Source organism: Bos javanicus, chromosome 4, assembly GCF_032452875.1.
Source record: "Bos javanicus breed banteng chromosome 4, ARS-OSU_banteng_1.0, whole genome shotgun sequence".
NCBI classification, from domain to species: domain Eukaryota; kingdom Metazoa; phylum Chordata; class Mammalia; order Artiodactyla; family Bovidae; genus Bos; species Bos javanicus.
This window is the reverse complement of record NC_083871.1, coordinates 112,308,432-112,328,861: the sequence shown is the minus strand read 5'-3', so window position 1 is coordinate 112,328,861 and position 20,430 is coordinate 112,308,432. Positions and strand designations below refer to the sequence as shown.

The 20,430-nt window shown below is 44.0% G+C and overlaps 1 protein-coding gene across 1 annotated transcript in view; it reads right to left on the bottom strand.

The window, feature by feature from the left end:
* Window positions 1-20,430, bottom strand: part of CNTNAP2 (contactin associated protein 2) — a 2,325,186-nt gene that overhangs the window by 156,452 nt on the left and 2,148,304 nt on the right. The window contains exon 21 of the mRNA XM_061415014.1: window positions 14,876-15,009. Coding sequence (XP_061270998.1) covers window positions 14,876-15,009 — 134 coding nt within the window. The remainder of the gene's footprint in view (window positions 1-14,875; window positions 15,010-20,430) is intronic.

Below are 20,430 nucleotides of genomic sequence, written 5' to 3'. Positions count from 1 at the left end.
TCCTTTAGGATTGACGGGTTTGATCTCCTTGCAGTCCAAGGGGCTCTCAAGAGTTGTTCAGCACCACAGTTTGAAAGCATCAGTTCTCCGGCACTCAGCCTTCTTTCATTAGATGGGTGTTTTTAGAAACCTCACCTGAGCTAGTTTCACAAGAAGTTTTTGCTTCCCCACGTTCAGCACTGGTTCTGGCTAATGACCGCTAGAGGGCATTTCAGCATCAGCTCCGGACCCGCTCCCCGCCACCCATCCATCAATATCCTCCTGCTCAGTGTCAGGGCTGACTTTTCCCTTTACTGAACAGAAGGGCAGCGTGCCATCCTTCAAACCTCAGACTGCATGTGGAGACACACTTATTCTTCGGAGAGGAGACACATTCACGTGGGACAGGAACCTGCTTTCAGTTACTTGTGCTCGGGAAACACCTCTCTGCCCATCGCGCTAAAAAATAGCTTCGAGAATTACCATCTCTGAGAGTGATTTTTGTGCACCGCAGGTGGATATGAGGATATAATGCCTCACAGATTGGGCTTCAGTTTTCATGCCCGACAAAATAGAAATCTGGGAACCTTATCTTCTTTCTTGAGAGATGATTTATGAACTTAATGTGCTTTGGGGGGAAAAATGAACTCTCCAACCTTGGGCTTATAAGCTTTGGCTGCCTTCTGGAGGAGGAAAGCGAGAACTGACATCTCACACCCTAAACTGGATCCGAAATTGCATTGCAGCTGCTTTCCCAACTGAGCAGTGTGAGAAATGTAAAGCGAAGGAAACACATTTTTCTGCAGTGCAGGAATGGAGGTCCTGTCCGGCCTCAGAACTCATTATTCATTTGCAGATGAAATTGCTTCAGAAAATAAATGAAAAACTTGCAGGTGTTGACATATTCATTAGGTCTTTTTCTGTTTCAGATCAGATGAGTTTGATGGGTTGAACGTATTTTTTTCTTTGGTTCCTCTCTGTAAATTTTATGATTTGCAGAGGAGCAAATATTGGATCCCTGTGGTAAAAAATAAGTCCGATAATGTGGTCCTCGGGCCCCTCGTGGGAATGTAAGGAGCAGTTTGAGAGTCTTCCTAAGTCTGCTCTGGTCCGTTCCTTCTGCCCCAGGATGATCAGTTTCCCCCTCTGCTGTGCTTCTTCAGCACGAGTTCATACTTCCGCATTGATGTCCATGTGATGGCTGGTCTCCTCCATCCGACTGTGGCTCCGGGAAGCTCCGGTCATACTACCTGCCAAGAACACACGAGGTGCTGGGGACTGGCTCCCTGGGTTGAACAGAAAATCGATGGAACCTTGGTCCTGAAGGCCCTGTTGATAACGATCTGACAGCTGCTCTCTTGCTTTTTTGCTTTTAAAAAAGAGAAGCGGTTTGGGAAGGAAGGGAAGTAGCATCTATTGGGCCATAGAATATGCTAGATATTTTCATTTAATACACACACACAAGTCCCATTAAAATAGGCGGCCTTATTCCTATTCTATATATAAGTCAACAGAGAGTTAGGTAACTTGCCAGATAATACATTTGGGAAGAGGAGGAGTCTATCAATTAGGGCGTTTCAGAATGTCTTAGTAAATGACTTCTGAATTTAACAATCCCAATCCGTGGGGGTCTTTGTTTAGACCCAGAGCATCCTCAAAGAGAAATCTTGCTTCATGAACTAAGGTCTTATTACTAGCCCAGACTGCTGACCCTCTCTTCTTCTGGATTCCTTGTCTATGATTTACACGCTGACTGGGAGCCAACTTGTTAAGAAGTCTCTTCCAGAGGAGAAATAGGTGAGATGAGCTTCTATCATCTGAACTAAAGGAAATCAACCCTGAATATTCACTGGAAGGACTGATGCTGAAGCTGAAGCTCCAATACTTTGGCCACCTGATGTGAAGAGCTGACTCATTGGAAAAGACCCTGATGCTGGGAAAGAGTGAGGGCAGGAGGAGAAGGGGACAACAGAGGATGGGATGATTAGACTGCATCACCGACTCAACGGACATCAGTCTGAACAAACTCCAGGAGATAGTGAAGGACAGGGGAGCCTGGCATGCTGCAGTCCATAGGGTCCCAAACAGCTGGACACGACTTAGCGACTGAACAACAACAAATGCATTAATATATCAAGTGTGTATATATAGTTTTTTGTTTCTCTCAAAATATGAACTCCTTGAGGATAAAATATACATTTTGTCATTCTCCTCTGCTCCATCAACTCATCAAAATCTACCTGGATTTCTTGCACGTAAGAGGTTCATAGCATATATTTGTTCTTCTCAATGTATACTCAGTGAAGCTGATTCCTATTTTAATTGCACTTCATAAGTAGCCTTATGGGGTGGTATTGATGACCATCTGATCATCAATAACTGATAACTGATTTTAACCAAGTCAGGATTAATGGATGGTTGCTGTTTGGAGTTTCCCATCATGCCATGGGCTGAGCGATGGACAAGGGTAAGAGATAATGTCAAGCAGATATCATTGTGTTAAATTCTTAGTGATCCTCATATAGTTTTAATATAGGAAAACTGTACTGTTAATGGAACATGGACATGCCAGGACCATCTTGAGAATGTTTTATCTGAAGCCGGATCTTCATCACACATCTCAACTGCACATCTCGAAATTGTGCCCTTATATTGTGGGTGCCCAGACCACTAAGCATAGAGACGGTCTTGGTGTAAAGGCTGGTCAGAACACATGGCAGGGGGAGGAATCCTTGGCACTGATGATTGCGTATCTTGTTTCTCTTTTTTGGAGACACTTCATCAAATATCCTACTTTCTGTTCAGAATTAAACATAGAAAACAGAAAACTAAAATACCCTTCGACAGGCCAAGCGCCCAGCCCGATCTCAAACCAAAATGACCTCGAACACAAAGTTAATGAGGTCATGAGGTTTTTGATGTGTGTCTTGCTTGTGAATAGGTTTATCTGGACACATGGAAGTATTGAAAACAAAACAGAATGAACTCTAATACAGACCAAACTGATGGGCCAGTTTCCAACAGACATCCCTGTCTGTTCCCTTCTCAGGTATCTTCTATAGAATTAAACCAGTGTAAGAGCTCCCCTGGTGGCTCAGGGGTAAAGAATATGCCTGCCAAGCAGGAGATGCAGGTTTGATCCCATGGTTGGGAAAATGCCCTGGAGAAGAAAATGGCAACCTACTCCAGTGTTCTTGCCTGGGAAATCCCATGGACAGAGGAGCCTGGTGGGCTACAGTCCATGGGTAAAAGAGACAAACACAGCTCAGCAAGTAAAAATCAACAACAGCGATATGAGAAATGAATAAAACATTGACTGATGTCCTCCACAGAATCAAACATCTGAGTCAGTCTTCCACGAAAGCAGAAAGTGAAGCAGGAATACACTTGCCGAGAACCCCAACAGAGAGCCCGTTCCGTGGGTCAGCCAGAGCACCGGGAGGGAAGGATTGGAGACTCCAAAGGGCTCATCACTATTCCTACAACCTCCTCCCTTCTGTCAAACCCACTTTGAGTGCACAACCTAGGCGGTGAGCTCATCGTCCAAGTAGAGAAACACTAAATTAGCCAAAGGGAAGACGTTACAGACAGTGTAATTTCAGAGCAGGGCCTTAGACTAGTGAGGTCAACTTTCTTTATTTGTTCTGACATCCCTGAAAAGATTTAATGCATCCCAACAGCATTGTTTTCTTTCATAAAGACTTGAACAACCTCTGATATTAAAATTTTTCAGTTGTGTTTACAGCAATACACTTTTTTAATATTGTTCTTTATTGGCAGAAAGTTTGAGGGTAATAAAGACACACGTTTTTAAATAATTCATCTGAGTTTTGGCATCTAATTTCAGGCCAGGCTCCAGAGTAGCACAGGAAAGAAGGACACTCAAACGAAAGTACCGGAGGTTATGTCCACGCTTCCTGAAGAACTGATGGGGAACTTTCCAGGTGGCACACACACAGGCCTGAGAGTAGGGCCACTTACTTCTTTTTCACTTAGAAAAGTGATTCTAAGTGACTTTGACATCCAGCAAATCTCAATAGGCTTTTCTTTTATTTCTTTTAAAAAAATATGTTTTTCCCCTAGTACATTATCTTTTTCTAAGAAGACTCTCATATAATTTGGTATCTCAAAAAATGACTATACCTTTTCATCAATTGCAGCAGGCTACATATTTTGTATCTTGTTTAGCACACACACTACTGATGCTTTGTTTTAAAGGTTCCATGTCATTAGCTTTTTTTAAACACTGAGGTCAGGTTGCATGCACTTGTCTACACCTTCCATTTGTCCCCTAGCAACACTTTGTAGAAACTGTGCTGAGTCAGTTTTCCAAAGTAGGTGGATATATTTGAGGAAGGGTCCTCTATTGTCTGTGATCAGGCCACCTAATCCACAGTCAGTTTAATCACTAGTTAAATTAGAGTGTTTAGGGTCTGGGCGTGGGAATCAGGCAGATCTAGGTTTGGACCTCAACTCGACCCCTTGCTGACCTTTCTACGTCTCTGTTTCATCGTCTATAAAATGGGAATAATGGTACTTATCTCACAGGAACGTGATTTACATCAAGTGCAGCCTGTAAAGCACGAAGACAGACTGGTACACTCAAGAACTGTTAATTGTCTCTACAACTATGACTAACACTATCAGTGTTATTACTATTGCCTTAATAGGCTTTTCCTGTGGCTAGTTGAGGAGGAATTCCTGGCATCTTTATTAATATTCATGAGAAAAGCTACTTGCACCAAATCATCTTTATAAGCAGATCCAGCAATTTCTTAAAGATTTTTTTTTAAATGTGGACCTTTTTTATTAAGTCCTTATTGAATTTGTTACAACATTACCTCTGTTTTATGTTTTGGCTTTTTTGGCTGCGAGGCATGTGGGGTCTTAGTGCCCCAACCAGGGATTGAACCTGAGCTCCCTCATTAGAAGACGAAGTCTTAACCACTGGACCACCATGGGAGTCCCCCAGCAGTTTCTAAAGAGCTTGCTCTATCAGCCTCTCGTCCTGGAGCTCCTACAGGCACGTTTCACCCCCCAGCTGCAGGTGGCGCCCTCTGAGCCACGTGGGAGGCTGCCTTATCGCCTCCTGGGTTGTTCTCTGCACCTTCCCGTCTTTAAACACAACCCTGCTCCAAAGAGTTTATCAGACAAATGTGCTTCTCCCCATCTCCCACCACGACCCTAACTGACTTCAAACACTAACTCCCCCCAATGATTTACTTTTACTTAAAACTCTTAAAAACTTTCAAAAGTTTATAAGGCAAGCTGAGAGGGGTGAGCGTGGGACTCTTGATGGCTCTCAAAAGCAACAAAGAGGCAATGGGGTGAGCGGTGACCAGCCCCGGTGGCAGGGAGGGGTGGGGGGTCTGGTTATATGGGTTCTAGATAGGAGTTTGTCTGTCGCAAGCACTGGGATCTAACTGGTCACCTGGATGTCCTCTATCTCAGTCTTCCCATCCTTCTAGTGGGCTAATAGTACCAGAGGCTCCCAACTCATAAGGCTGAGCATCCCAAACAAAGATATATATGGATATATTGAACATCGCATAACATGACGACTCAGGCCCTTCTAGTACAGACAGAATTTCTCCTGGCTTGAGGAAGTCACTTGAAACAGCTTACAACTGAACAGTTCTCCACATCCCAAAAGTGGCACCCTCATCAGTGTTTCATGTTAATTAACATATATGGCTCCCCTGTAAGTCCATAATTGAATTACTTCTCATTTTCTGCCATTAAAATTTCTCCAACAATTTTCATGGAAATCTGTTTTATATCATTTTGACCCACAAAAAGCCAAACCTAGTTAGTATATACAACTTGATGAGTCTGGAGTTAAGTATATGCCCATGAACCCATCACCACAATCTATGAATTTCTTTTGTTACAGTAGCTAATAGAACCCCAACGAATACACAAATGAGCACTTTGAAGCAGAGTACTGACATAACAGAAACCTAAAATTTGTAGCATATCCTGGGGTATGGATATTAGGGGCTAGAAAGATGGACAATAAAGATATGCAATAAAATGCTTTATAAAGCTGTCCCCTCACGTAACCCGGAAGACAGACTTAGCCTGTGCCCTGCGGATTTCGGGAAAGTGCTTGGAAAGAGCCAGAATGGTCACAGTAATGGCTTGCTTCTTGCTGCCCATGTCAAGAAAGAGATGAGTTCAGAAAAAACTGACCGGTGTCCAAACATCTATGCAAGGGATAGAGAAAAGTTCAAAACTTTACTGCTTCACACCAGAGAATAAGGAATAAAACTGCAAAAAGCTTTGACTAATGAAGGCACAGTTAGATTTTCCAGCTCAGCAAACTAATTCCGCCCCACGGGCGAAGTTAAAATTAAAAGTCTTTGTCCCCCACATAAGCCTTTTGTTTCAGATGGCCACGGCCTTCAGAGAGAGGCATGGTTCTGGGGAAGTGAGTAATTATGTTGGTCCAAGAACCATGCCTAGGAAAGAATGTAGGGTTATCTACTGGTATGAGAAACTGACCAGAAGTGGATAGGTCAGAAGCCAGCTCAGGCTTTGAAGGAATGATATAGGCAAAGAAACCACTGGTCTGGTCTGCAGAGGCTTGTGAGTATAAAACAACTCTCCGAGCAACTGACATCTGCAGGAAATGGTCCCTGGAAGCCCTAGGAATGATTATCATTGTCGTTCATGGCCAAGGGCGGCCACAGGGGGTCCTCAGAGTGTCTGCGTGCGTGCCAAGTCCCTTCAGTCTTGTCTGACTCTTTGCAACTCTATGGACTGTAGCCCACCAGGCTCCTCTGTCCATGGGATTCTCCAGGCAAGAATACTGGAGTGGGTCGCCACACCTTCTCCAGGGGTTCTTCCTGACCCAGGGATTGAACCCGTGTCTCTCACGTTTCCTGCACTGGCAGGCGGGCTCTTTACCACTAGCGCCACCTGGGAAGCCCTGTACCTGTGCTTAGTGGCTCAGCCGTGTCCGACTCTGCGACCCCATGGACTGTAGCCCGCCCTGCTCCTCTGTCCATGGGGATTCTCCAGGCAAGGACAGTGGAGAGGGTTGCCATTTCCTTCTCCAGGGGATCTTCTCAACCAGGGATTGAACCTGGGTCTCCTGAACTGTGGGTGGATCCTTTACCAAGTGAGCTACCAGGGAAGCCCTAGTAAACGCTATCTAGTGTGGTTACAGACCACAGGACTTTCCTCTTTAAAAAATATGTCTGACATAAGGTAGACTGTCACTGAGTTAAGCCACTGACATTTTTGGTTGTTACAGCAACTGGTGTGATCCTGGCGTCTGTGTCTTTTTCTTGATCCCTGGAGTTTAGAATGCACTGTGTGCTGCTATTGTTGGTAAATTCTGACCTTTTTTTAGGATTCATATTCAATATACAACTCAATTAGCAATCGACGCAACAGTTTTTATACAATTTTGTTGAAGTTATGATTAATAGCGGGTAAGAAATTGATCATACTGAAGAGATGGAATTCAGTGACTTGGAGGAATATTTGTTTTGAAGACCCCTGAAGAAAACAGCTGAAGTCATGTTGTTCATGGTATAACAGTCTGGGGGCCTGGTCATCATTTGTTTCTGGGGATTTAGAGTTTTTTGTTTTTTTTTTTTTAAAGAAAGTCCTTATTTTACTTGTAGCAAATCTGTTAGCTTCTTCTTAGAAAAGACAGGAGGGCCCTCCAGTTAGATGGAAGCCAAAATGATACATCTTACCATCTGTTCATTTGATTTTTAGAGAAAATGGACTCAGAGACCACAGCCCTGAACCCTCCATTGTATAACCTCTAGAAACCCTCACATATGTGAGGTTAATTCAAAGATGTGGTTAATTCATTTTTCTTTTGAGCTAATTTTACCCTTGGATTAGGCCAGGATATCAGAAAACCGTGTCATCTGGGCCCTTGTCCTCTTCATTTCCCATCTACCTTACTGACTGCAGACTTGTTTGGGCTGAAATCCATTTTTAAATGATGCTTGGCTTTCCCAAGGAAATGCTACATCAAGCAGGTTTGTGAAAAACACATTTGTTGCAGAAACCCTGCTGAAGGGCCCTGTGCACCACGTCTCTAGGGATCCATTATATAACAGAGGGGACGAAGGGCCTTCAGCTATCAGTGTTTTGTTAAAAATCTGAAGAAATGTAGCAAAATGCCAACATTTTTAATGTCTGGATGGTGGGTCTGTAGGCGTATGTTTTATTATTCTCTGTGCTTTTGTGTATTTTTGAAGCATTTAGTAATGAGAGCAACATCACGCAGTTCTAACTGGCCAGAGATATCCACTTCCAAAATGTTACGACCACCCTCCTAGACATTTCTCTAGTAGGTGATTCAGGTAAGAGCACATGGAAGCCGTAAGGTGTGATAGACTTAGGTTCATCTAGGCTTTTGCCACTCACTGCTTCCTGACCTTGGGTGATCTACAGCACACTCGGAGCGGCAGTTTCCCCATCTGTAAAATGGGTACATTCCTCATAAGCCTCTTGTGAAGACTCAGTGAGCGAATGTGTGCCAAGTGCTAGCACATTGCCTGGACCACTGTCATCACCAGTAAACACGAGCTACCATCATGCACGTGATGTTGCCAAGTGAACCGTGCTATGGGCAGCTTGCTATGCCAGTAAATACAATCCATGGTAGACAAGAAAAGAAAAGGATGATAGAGTAAGAAAAATTTCAATTCTCTACAAGAACTGGTACATTTTGCTCTTATGGGCTGTGGACTTCTGGCCACCAGAAGTCCAAACTTATACACATGGATAAGACCTGACCTGGGTGACTGTATTATGCTCCTTCCTTGTCTTGGGGCCCTACTTTTTGTGACTTGCTTTAATCCTCACTTTCATTTAGTTCTTGTTGTGCTTAGTGGCTCAGTCATGTCTGACTCTTTTTGACCCTTGGGCCGTAGCCCATCAGGCTTCTCGTTTAGGTGTCATTTTCTCCTCCCTGGGGAATCTCCCCGACCTAGTAATCGAACCCACGTGTCCTGTGTCTCCTGCATTGCAGGCAGATTCTTTACCTGTAGGTACTCCCTATAAGACTGCTGCACTCAATATGCCAGCAAATTTGGAAAACTCTGCAGTGGCCACAGGACTGGAAAGGTCAGTTTTCATTCCAACCCCAAAGAAAGGCAATGCCAAAGAATGCTCAAACTACCACACAATTGCACTCATCTCACACGCTAGTAAAGTGATGCTCAAAATTCTCCAAACTTCAACAGTATGTGAACCAAGAACTTCCAGATGTTCAAGCTGGATTTAGAAAAGGCAGAGGAACCAGAGATCAAATCGCCAACATCCCTGGATCACAGAAAAAGCAATAGAGTTCCAGAAAAACATCTACTTCTACTTTATTGACTATGCCAAAGCCTTCGACTGTGTGGAGCACAACAAACTATGGAAAATTCTTGAAGAGATGGGAAAACCAGACTGCCTGATCTGCCTTTTGAGAAATCAGTATACAGGTCAAGAAGCAATGGTTAGAACTGGACATGGAACAACGGACTGGTTCCAAATTGGGAAAGGAGTATGTCAAAGCCATATATTGTCACCGGGCTTATTTAACTTATATGCAGAGTACATCATGAGAAATGCCATGCTGGATGGAGCACAAACTGGAATCAAGATTGCTGGGAGAAATATCAATAATCTCAGGTATGCAGATAACATCACCCTTATGGCAGAAAGTGAAGACAAACTGAAGAGCCTCCTGATGAAAGTGAAAAAGCTGGCTTGAATCTGAACATTAAAAAAACTAAGATCATGGCATCTGGTCCCATCACTTCATGGCAAATAGATGGGGAAACAATGGAAACAGTGGGAGACTTTGTTTTCTTGGGCTCCAAAATCACTTCAGATGGTGACTGCAGCCATGAAATAAAAGACGCTTGCTCCTTGGAAGAAAAGCTATGACAGACTGAGACAGCATCTTAAAAAAGCAGAGACATTACTTTGCCAACAAAGGTCCATCTAGTCAAAGAATATGGTTTTTCCAGTAGTCATGTACAGATGTGAGAGTTGGACCATAAAGAAGGCTGAGTGCTAAAGAATTGACACTTTTGAACTGTGGTGTTAGAGAAGCCTCTTGAGAGTCCCTTGGACTGCAAGAAGATCAAACCAGTTAATCCTAAAGGAAATCAGTCCTAAATATTCATTGGAAGGACTGATGCTGAAGCTGAAACTCCAATACTTTGGCCACCTGATGCGAAGAACTGACTCATTGGAAAAGACCCTGATGCTGGGAAAGATTGAGGGCAGGAGAAGAAGAGGACAACAGAGGATGAGATGGTTGGATGGCATCACTGACTTGATGGACATGAGTTTGAATAAGCTCTGGAGTTGGTGATGGACAGGGAAGCCTGGCGTGCTGCAGTCCATGGGGTTGGAAAGAGTTGGACACAACTGAATGACTGAACTGAACTCCTTATAAATCACCTTAGATACCCTGTGCAATGTGGTTGGGATGAAAGGAAGGAATGAAGAAGGAAGGGAGAAGCCAGAGATGGCAGGCAGGAAGGAAAGTAAGAAGAAAGGATTCGCAGCACAAGACTTTGAAGTCATTCCTTGTAATGTTCAGTTCTTCGATGCGTGTTAACTGGCACATATTTTCATCAGATACAACGCTTTGTTCAGGTGCTCTCTACCTGCTCAGGGTTTGTTTTACATCTGACTGGCATTAAGCCTTTAGCTATTATCACTGGTGCGACTGTGAGTTTTTGTAAACGATGCCACTTGAGGGTTGTCACAGGCTCTGGTTCACGTTGCTGTCTGCTAACTCCGAGAGTCAGTTCTTCATTATCTATGTGGAGATTGGGCACTTTGTTTTTTGGCAGCAAATGTTTCATCCAAGGTCAATTTCCCTCAAGTGCTCAGCACCATTTCAGACAGTGTGTGCTCAGGGAATGCAAATTAATTTAATGTTAGCTTTAGCCAAACCCAGCTAGGAAAGCCAACCTGCTTTTAAAAACACTATAAACGTTGATAAACATCATCTAAATTATATGATGTTTGTATATGTAGAAACATATAAAATTTCACCTTAATCCCAAAGGCGTCATTCCACAGCATTTTAAATTCATCTTAGGCTTATTTTTGCTCTTTGATTAGAAGTACATTTTAATTCGAAATTATTTACGTATATTTGTCGTTATATTTTATTGTAACTGGGGGTTATCAGAATAGATGGAGGATACATGTGTTTTTTTTTTTAAAGTCACTCGGTCATGTCTGACTCTTTGTGAGCCCATGGACTATACAGTCTATGGAATTCTCCAGGCCAAAATACTGGAATGGGTAGCCTTTCCCTTCTCCAGGGGATCTTCCCAAGCCAGGGACCAAACCGGATATTTGTTTTACATTTTTGTTCAATTATAAAAATGCAACACACATTTGTAATAAGAAATGAGGAAATATAGAAAACTCTAGAGGAAATGAAACTATTTATAATCCTTTACACAGAAATAATCACGATTAACATTTCATTATATTGTTCTCCATGCATTCTTGAGGTTGTAGGAGTTCTCAAGATGGATTTGTAGATTGTTCCCAGGAAAAAAAAATTGGAGTATTTTTTGGGGGTTCTAAAGGTACACCTGGAGTTATGTCCACACTCAACAGGCTCTCTTGCCTAAAAGAAAGCAGGCTGTGGACCCAGGGAGCCCACCAGATCCGCTGGTCTGAAAGGAGGCGTCGTGTGCTTTCTTCCTCCACTGCATCCACCTCTGCTTTCCATCCAGGCTGAGAAAGACCAGAGCCCTCCAGACCATGAAGTCTGTTCAGGCTGGATTCAAGTGGGTGACGGCATCTGGCTTTCTAAGTATGTCCAGAAATCTCAGGGCGATTGCACTCCATTGTGTGACAGAATTGAGGCGGGCAGGGCTTTCCAACCCCCTGGGCACAATTTCTGTGGCTGAATTTGCTCCATGTCTTTTTTCTTTTTTAAAAAAAGATTTATTTTTTTTTTGGCTGTGCTGGGTCTTCATTGCTGTGTGGGCTTTTCCTCTAGTTGTAGTGACCAAGGGCTCCTCTCTAGTTGCAGTGAGCTGGCTTCCCATTGCAGTGACTTCTCTTGCTGCAGATCATGGGCTCTAGGGTGTGTGCACTTCTGTAGCTGCGGCTCCCCGGCTCTAGAGCACAAGTGAAATAGTTGTGTATCACAGGCTTAGTTGCTTCGAGGCACGTGGGATCTTCCTGGATCAGGGGTTGAACCCGTGTCTCCTGCATTGGCAGGCAGATTCTTTACCACTGAGCCACCAGGGAAGCCCTGTTCCATGTCTTTTAGAATGCTTCCTGCTTCTGTCTTCTTTACTACAAAGCGTTATGCGGCCAGTGTTTTTCATCCTCATCCACATCTTCCTTTTCCTGGAGCTCTAGTCCTGTTCCTTGGAGGACTCTCCCCCAAATTCCCCACTCTGATCATGAGGTCTGATTGTGGGCCATCAGTCACTGCACCCCACTCCCCAAGATAGAGTGAGTGTGGGACCCCAGACCGGCCAACCAGAGACTTCCCCTGGGTTTTAAAATGAGAACTGAGACTCTAGGACCTTCCTTCCGACAGCAAAACTGGGAAGACACGTGCCCAGGACTTCAGTATCTGGGTCCATTACATCTGGAAGATGGAGCCTTCCAGAGAAGAGTTAATCCAGTTTTTAGAGGGAGGTGGGCAAGCAGAGATGAAGTACGGAGAGAGAGAGAGGCAAGAGCAGAGAGGTGCTCACTGGAGGCCTAGTCTTTGTTTGAATCCTCCAGGTCTTCTGGATTCTGTTTCAAAGTTGTGATTTTCCTCTTCTTTCCTGTCTTTTTATAACCTACCCTAGGAATTTCCCCTACAAATGAATTCTGAGTTGGTTTTCTGTCATTTGCAACCAGAAGAACCCAGAGCAATAGAAGCAGACCCCACCTCCCCCCAGCCCTCCTCAGTGCCCTGAACTCTGCAGGCCTCTGGCTCCTGTATTGTCTGGACTTCTCGGCCTCTCCCTGCCTCAAGCTCCAAGTCCTTAAAATAGTCCATCCTTCTCCCCTTCTTCAGGGCAATCTCTGATTCACTGCAGCAGATAGCAGCTCTGAGTTAGCTGATATCTGTTCTTCAGGAGTTTCTGGTTGGTTCCAAAGATTTCCCAGTTGGTGGAACTTGCCAGAAGGGAGGCCTTCTTGACCTACTTTGCTTCAGACTCTCATTTGGGGAATTGTACCCAGAAATGGAATTATTTAGCTTATCACCTGGACTCTCCTCTCCCACTCACCCCACCCTCATCTTTGCTGAAGTTCCTCAACCCACAGGGCTCAGCCCCAACACATGAGGCATTTTCTTGCAAAATTCCACAGAGGAATCAGCTGTCTTCCATGACACTGTCCTTCAAGCTGACTGCTGAGCTTTTTTAACTTTTAATATTATTTTGCAGTGGCAAAATGGCAAGAGAATCACTTTCTTTGAGAGGGGTGACAGATGGCATAGTTTAAACTAAGTGAATGAGTCTAATCAAAATCCAGTAAACACAATGTTGGTAGATGGTATTAAAACATTTGTATCCTATAATGGTATAAACCATACTAACCCTGAACTTGCTGTCTCTTCTGAATCAGACTTGAGTTTGTGGTGAAGGATGGGGGCAGTTTACTCTGTAAGTAATCTGTAGCACCTCTTGTGTGTGAAGAACTGCGCTGGGCTCAGCGACTGTCCGTCACTAAGAGAGAACCTTATTTACACTCCATCTGATTGACTGCACAATAAGCTGCTTCTGCACGTTGTCATTTTCCTAGGAAAGGCCTCTCCTGAAAACGCTCTCTAGCATTTCCTGCTAAAGGCCAAGTGTAAACTCCATATCGAGTTATGAATTTGACATTCACCAGGGCTCAAAAAGAGATGGGGCCTGTGCTGATTCTTTGCAACCTGAACTTCCCACGGCAACGAGCTGAATCCGAATGAGGTCGGAGAGGCTGCTGAGCCCCTGCCAAAAGGCACTCCGCTCGGCTGACAAAACAGCATCCCCCTGCCGTTCTTCTTCCTGACAGGTATCTATTTTGAACTCCTTCTAGAGAACGCAGTGACAGTTCCAGCCTTGATCTTTGGCTCAGTTCCCGGGGAGACCTCATGTCATGTTTGATTCATGGTGTCTCCCAGGCTGGCTTCTTCATTGTAAAAATCAGTGGTGGGGTGGGGGGGAGGGACAATCAATGAACCTGAAATAAAATTTGAGTGTCATAATAAAACTATCCCTTTGTGTACAAAAAGCCCACAACCAGAGTCTGAGATGCTGGGAAAGGTATGTGTACAGAAGATGTTTAAGGCAAAGCATCTATAGAAGGAAAAAAAACAGTTATTCACGCTGCGCTAGAGTCATGAAGGAAGTAGGTCAGATAAACCAAAATAACCTTTGCTGGGAAACGTGATAAGCCTCAGACATCTGAGACCATGGAGGGTAAAGATGCTGCAATGGATAAAAGCAGAAGGCTGATAGATGTGCAGGTCTATACACAGGAAAAGCTACGAAGAATATATGGAGCAAACATTTATTCTACCTTCTCCCAAGAAATCTCTTCTCCATCAACACCATCATTGTCTTTCCTGTACCAACTGCATATCTTTCTACGTCACTGGTTAGCAATTTGTAGAAGAATGTATCAGAAGCATCTCTACCACCTGCCCCAACCACCCAAAACCAAACCAAAAACAAAACAAAACAAAACCCAACAACAGCCAAGTATGACAGAGGGAGAAGGAAATGGCAACCACTCTGGCATTCTTGCTTGGAGGATCCCATGGACAGAGGAGCCTGGCGGGCTGCCGTCCTTGGGGTCGCAAAGAGTTGGACATGACTGAGTGACGTAGCACTCACTCAAGTGCGACAGCGGGCAGAGACCGCAACACAGTATGACAGATGACAGATGAGTAACACGTGCGTACCTTGAGAGTGATGGTCCTCTCACGACGGGTGATGTTAACGCTGTGGGGCTGGCCGTTGGCCATGCTCCAGTGGTCCACGTCAATGTTATAGGGCTCCCGGGTGCCACCCAGGTTGTACCGGATCTGGAGGCTTCCTGCATAGAGAAAAGGAAAGAGACTCAGTCGTTTCTCTGCCCTGGATTTCATATTAATGTCACGCCCCCAGCCCTGGGGTCTTGTTTCCACTAAACGCGGCTTCGATGTCCATCAACACGATTGCCGTTCTGCATTCTGAGCCCCTAGCTCAGAGGTGCACTAATCCATAAAGGTTCACGGCACCAGGCTCACGCATGTTGACAGTCTACCAATTATGGGCCATCCGTGACCATCATCTCCAAGTTGAAGCAGCAAACGGTATAAATGGTCCAAGCGTGGATTGTGTCTGAGAACATATACACAATACAGGGCCGTGGAGACAGGCCCCACAGAATACTCTGTAAAATAAAATATAAACGCAGGATGCCAGGGTGGTCTCATGCCATCAGCAAAGTGTGACATTCACCATATAAAAGAATCATGAGCACAGAGTATTAAAAATAAACATAATTTACAAAAGATAAATACACGGCACTTTGGGTGGCTTCACTGAGACCAAGAAAATAGAGCAGAGGATTTTATTCTAGGTTAGAGACCTCATCAATCCAAACGCAAATCAATAAAAAGATGGGTCCTCACTGCCTCTCAGCTGTCATGCACTTTGCCTCAACAAATTATTCTTTTTATCCTCTTTCTTGCTTCCCCCTGATGGCAAGCAATATTCAGAAAGACTAATATAATATTCTAGGTCCTGCTTTTAATTAATCTGTACAGCAAATGTAGCTTTTATTTCTTATTTATGATTATTTAAAGGCATCAACTTTTTATCTCATTTTTCCACTCAAATTGGAATCTTCGTGCTAATAGCTTTTGATATCTCAGAGCTTAAAAATGGAGCCAGTAATTTAGCAAGAGTGTGGCTAACTGTATATCACTTCAGAGATTCTTCCTTGCCTCTTTCATTTCCCTTCCAGAGGAACAAAACTGATATTCTGATTTTAAGTTGTGAAACAGCACAGGCTAATTAAAACTTAGGAAGTTAACAGAAAAAATAAAAAAGAAAGTCACTGGGAACACCATCATTCAGAGATAACTACTCTGAATATTTGGCCAGATCTCCTTTCAGGTAATTCTCACACCCTTATATGGATGTGAAAGTGAAAATTGAAAGTGAAGTCACTTAGTCGTGTCCGACTCTTTGCAACCCCATGGACTGTAGCCTACCAGGCTCCTCTGCCCATGGGGTTTTCCAGGCAAGAATACTGGAGTGGGTTGCCATTTCCTTCTCCAGAGGATCTCCCAACCCAAGGATTGAACCCAGGTCTCCCGGATTGTAGGCAGACTCTTTACCGTCTAAGCCACCAGAAAAGTCCCTTATATGGATGTAAACCAATGCAATTGATTCTGGACACTGCTGTTCCTTAGCCTTACATGTGTTCTTTAAAATATGGAACTATGTCCCTGGAATTGAAAGAAACATCCATCAGACCAATCATGAATTACTTGCATTTCCTATTCTTTTGCTCCTGAACAAATCTGAACAAGCCTTCACTGTTTCTGAGGCCTCTCTTAACACCTGACTCTAGATTGCTTTATAGCATTTCAACCAAGTACTGCAGACTTCTGTTTCCTAAACGTGTCTAAGTTCACCCACTCTGCCCCATCTCCACAGCTGCAGGCCCCCACAGCACCTAGAGCGCCTGGTGTGGCTCCCTCGGGAGCCCGCCCCTCCACACAGAGCGCCCGCCCTGGCCTCTGTGCCGGCCACTCCCATCAGTGACCTGACGGCTGTCACCTGGACTGCACCTGCATCCGCGTCTGCTTGGATCACGTGACCCACGGCAGTCTCTCCTTCAAACGTGGCCACTCTTCACCCCACTTCACTCTCGGGCGAGTCCCCTCTTTCTCTGCTCTCTTACTACTCATACATTAACGGAGATGTCTCACTGGAACCTCAGATACATACGAGAAACCAAGTCTTGAACTTCCTCTCCTAAAACTAACTCAACCCATTTTCCTACATTTCAGTTAATGGACACTTTATCCTTCCTGCTATTTCCACCTAAAAACCCTGACTCCCCTCTTGCTCCTGTATTACAGTATGATCTGTCAGCAAAGCTCCTTGGTTCTGTCTTTAAAACATGCCCTGAATCTTACCTTTTTCATCACCTCAGTTTCTATCCCTGGACCAAGCCACCCTTGTCTTTTGCCCGGATTACTGTACGAGCCTTCATACTAATGAACCTGCTTGCCTCTGCCCTTCCACCATGTCTCCCCAGCCCAGTCTAGTCTCCTAGTCTCCATCCCTAGTCTGCAGATGGAAGGCAGAGCTGCCCTCTGCTCAGGAACCTTCCTTGGCTTCCTATCCCATAAAGAAGGCTGAGCGCAAAAGAATTGATGCTTTCCAATTGTGGTGCTGGAGAAGACTCTGGGCAGTTCCTTGGACTGCAAGGAGATCAAACCAGTTAATCCTAAAGGAAATCAACCCTGAATATTCATTGGAAGGACTGATGCTTAACCTCCAATACTTTGGCCACCTGATGAAAAGTGCCTACACATTGGAAAAGACCCTAAAGCTGGAAAAATTGAAGGCAGGAAGTGAAGAGGGGCAACAGAGGATGAGATGAAGATGATTGGATGGCATCACCGACTCAACAGACATGAGTTTGAGCAAACTCCAGGAGATAGTGAAGGATGGGAGAACCTGGTGTATTACAGTTCAGGGGGTCCCAAAGAATTGGACACGGCTTAGTGACTGAATGACAACAACAGTCTCACTCTGAGTCTTCATCCTGGCCAGCCAGGCCCTTTGTGATCGTCCCCATTATCTCTGACTCAGCCTCTCATTATTCTCCTCCTTGCTCACTCATCACCTGACCACACAGGCTTCTCTGCTCTCTCCACAGATGGCAGCATGTTCCTGCCTCACAGCCTTTGCACCTGCTGGTTCTTCTGCCTGGGGCCCTCATTTTCCAGCTATCTACCTGCATGGATGAGCCCTCACTCCCTTTAGGTCCTGTTTAAATATTATCTTCTCAAAAGCACAATTTACCTACTGCTTTCCCTTGACCAGGCGCCCCCCCCCCACTCCTTTTCTGCTTTATTTTCCCCCATGACAGTTCTTTCCATACAACATACTACAGAAGAGCACTTCATTTATTTATTGTCTGTCTTCTTCCGTTCAAAAGCAAGCTACATAAGAGTAAGAACTTTGGCTGATATATATTTTTTTAAAAATATTTTACTCTTTAGTTATTTATTTGGCTGTTCCAGGTCTGAGTTACAGCATGTGGGATCTAATTTGCTGACCAGGAATCAAACCTGGACTCCTGCATTGGTAGATTGGAGTGTTAGCCACTGGCTCACCAGGGAAATCCCTGTTTATATTCCTCATGACTTAATTCCCAATGTCTAGAATAATGCCTGACACACAGTGTGTGTGTTAGGTGCTCAGTCGTGTCTGACTCTTTGCAACCCCATGGACCGTAGCCCGCCAAGCTCCTCTATCCATGGGATTTTCCAGGCACGAATACTGGAGTGGGTTGCCATTTCCTTCTCCACACAGTAGGTGCTGAATAAATACTCACTGAGGGAATGAATCATGGTTTCCCTACTTCTTCTTCTTTCCCATGTTTTCTTTGCAGAGTAATCTTTTCAAAATGCATAATTAATTAGTTGTATGGTTCACATAAAGCTCTTCAAATGTTCCAGTTGCTTACAGGATAAAGACATACATTTTTAATACAGCTGATGATGTCCTGCCTGAAAGGTTGCCAGTTACTTTGTTTTAAAATCAAGTCAGTTACCCTTTCACTTTTACATTCAGGCTCCCTTGCACTTGGCTTATTCCCTAGAAAATACAACTCTTCTTCCTTCCTCAGGACCTTTGAACATGCCACTCCTTTTTCCCTGAGCTGCTTCTCTCCCCACCACTCAGGGCTTTTACCCTATTTTTTCTTTACTGTAATAGCATTACAAATAATCTATTGTTTGGCAGTGAAGGAGATGGTTAGGAAAGTTGTTTGGCTATATGCAGGAAAAAAGTCGACTGTCTTCAGTTTTTATTTTCCACTTTACTTCTGGTGTTCTGACTTTGTATGATCACAGCCAGCTTTCTTTCTTGTTTTTTTTTTTACTGGTGACATTTATTTTTAAATTTTTAATTGGAGGATAATTGCTTTACAATGTTGTATTGATTTCTGCCATATTTCAACATGAATCAGCCACAGGTATACATATGTCCAACCCTCCCTCCCTGCCTAGACCCCATCCCACTCTAGGTTGTCACAGGGCACTGGGTTGAGCTCCCTGTGTCATACAGGAACTTCCCACTGGCTGTCTATTTTACATACAGTAGTGTATATGTTCGGAGAAGGCAATGGCACCCCACTCCAGTACTCTTGCCTGGAAAATCCCATGGACGGGGGAGCCTGGTAGGCTGCAGTCCATGAGGTCTCGAAGAGTCAGACGTGACTGAGCGACTTCACTTTCACTTTTCACTTTCATGCATTGGAGAAGGAAATGGCAACCCACTCCAGGGTTCTTGCCTGGAGAATCCCAGGGCTGGCAGAGTCTGGTGGGCTGCCGTCTATGGGGTCGCACAGAGTCAGACACTGAAGCGATTTAGCAGCAGCAGCAGCAGTGTATATGTTTCAATGCTACACTCTCAGTTCATCCAACCCTATCCCTCCCCTGCTGTGTCCACAAGCCTGTTCTCTGTATCTGCATGTCTATTGCTGCCATGCAAATAGGTTCATCGGTACCATATTTTAGACTCCATACACAAAACATATAGCTGTGTTCATTCATCATTTAAGCATTCATTTCCTTAGAGTATACTTATTTAATGCCCTGTGCAAAGCACCATGGAACCAAGTCTTAAAGGTCCAGATGTGGACTGCTTGGCTGGTGTGGAGTCCACTTCTAAGACAGACACCCACCTCTAACCCCTAGTACAGTCCAGGTCGTGCCTGATCTGGGGATACAAAGAGAAGTAAGAGAGGGCTCTGCCTTTGAGGCTAAAAGTCAGAGGAACCAGTAATTATGCAAAAAAGAAAAAAAAAACAACCCCAAAACCAAACACACACACAAAACAATAAAACTCTGGACATTTTTTCCCCTACTGTCTCTTTGTCATTGATCCCTTTATGTTTTCCAGCTCATTAAAATCAGTATTAAGTTGTTTTCATTATTTTCTCTCTTTCTGGCTTTCTTGGACTTTGTAAAAATGATTTAAAATTTCTCTAACTGCTTTGCTTAATGGCATTGGGAATGATTTGCTTTGAGGAAAAAGATGAGTCAGACTTTAAAATTTATATATAGTGAACATCTATAAACAGGAATGGCAATATTCTGGAATAATAAAATTTAAATAATATATTTATTTCTTTCAAATAATAGCACAAGAGAACCACTAAATGATGGGAAGGAGAATATTAATATTTGTTCATTAAAATAAAATATTATTAAGATGGAGAGAC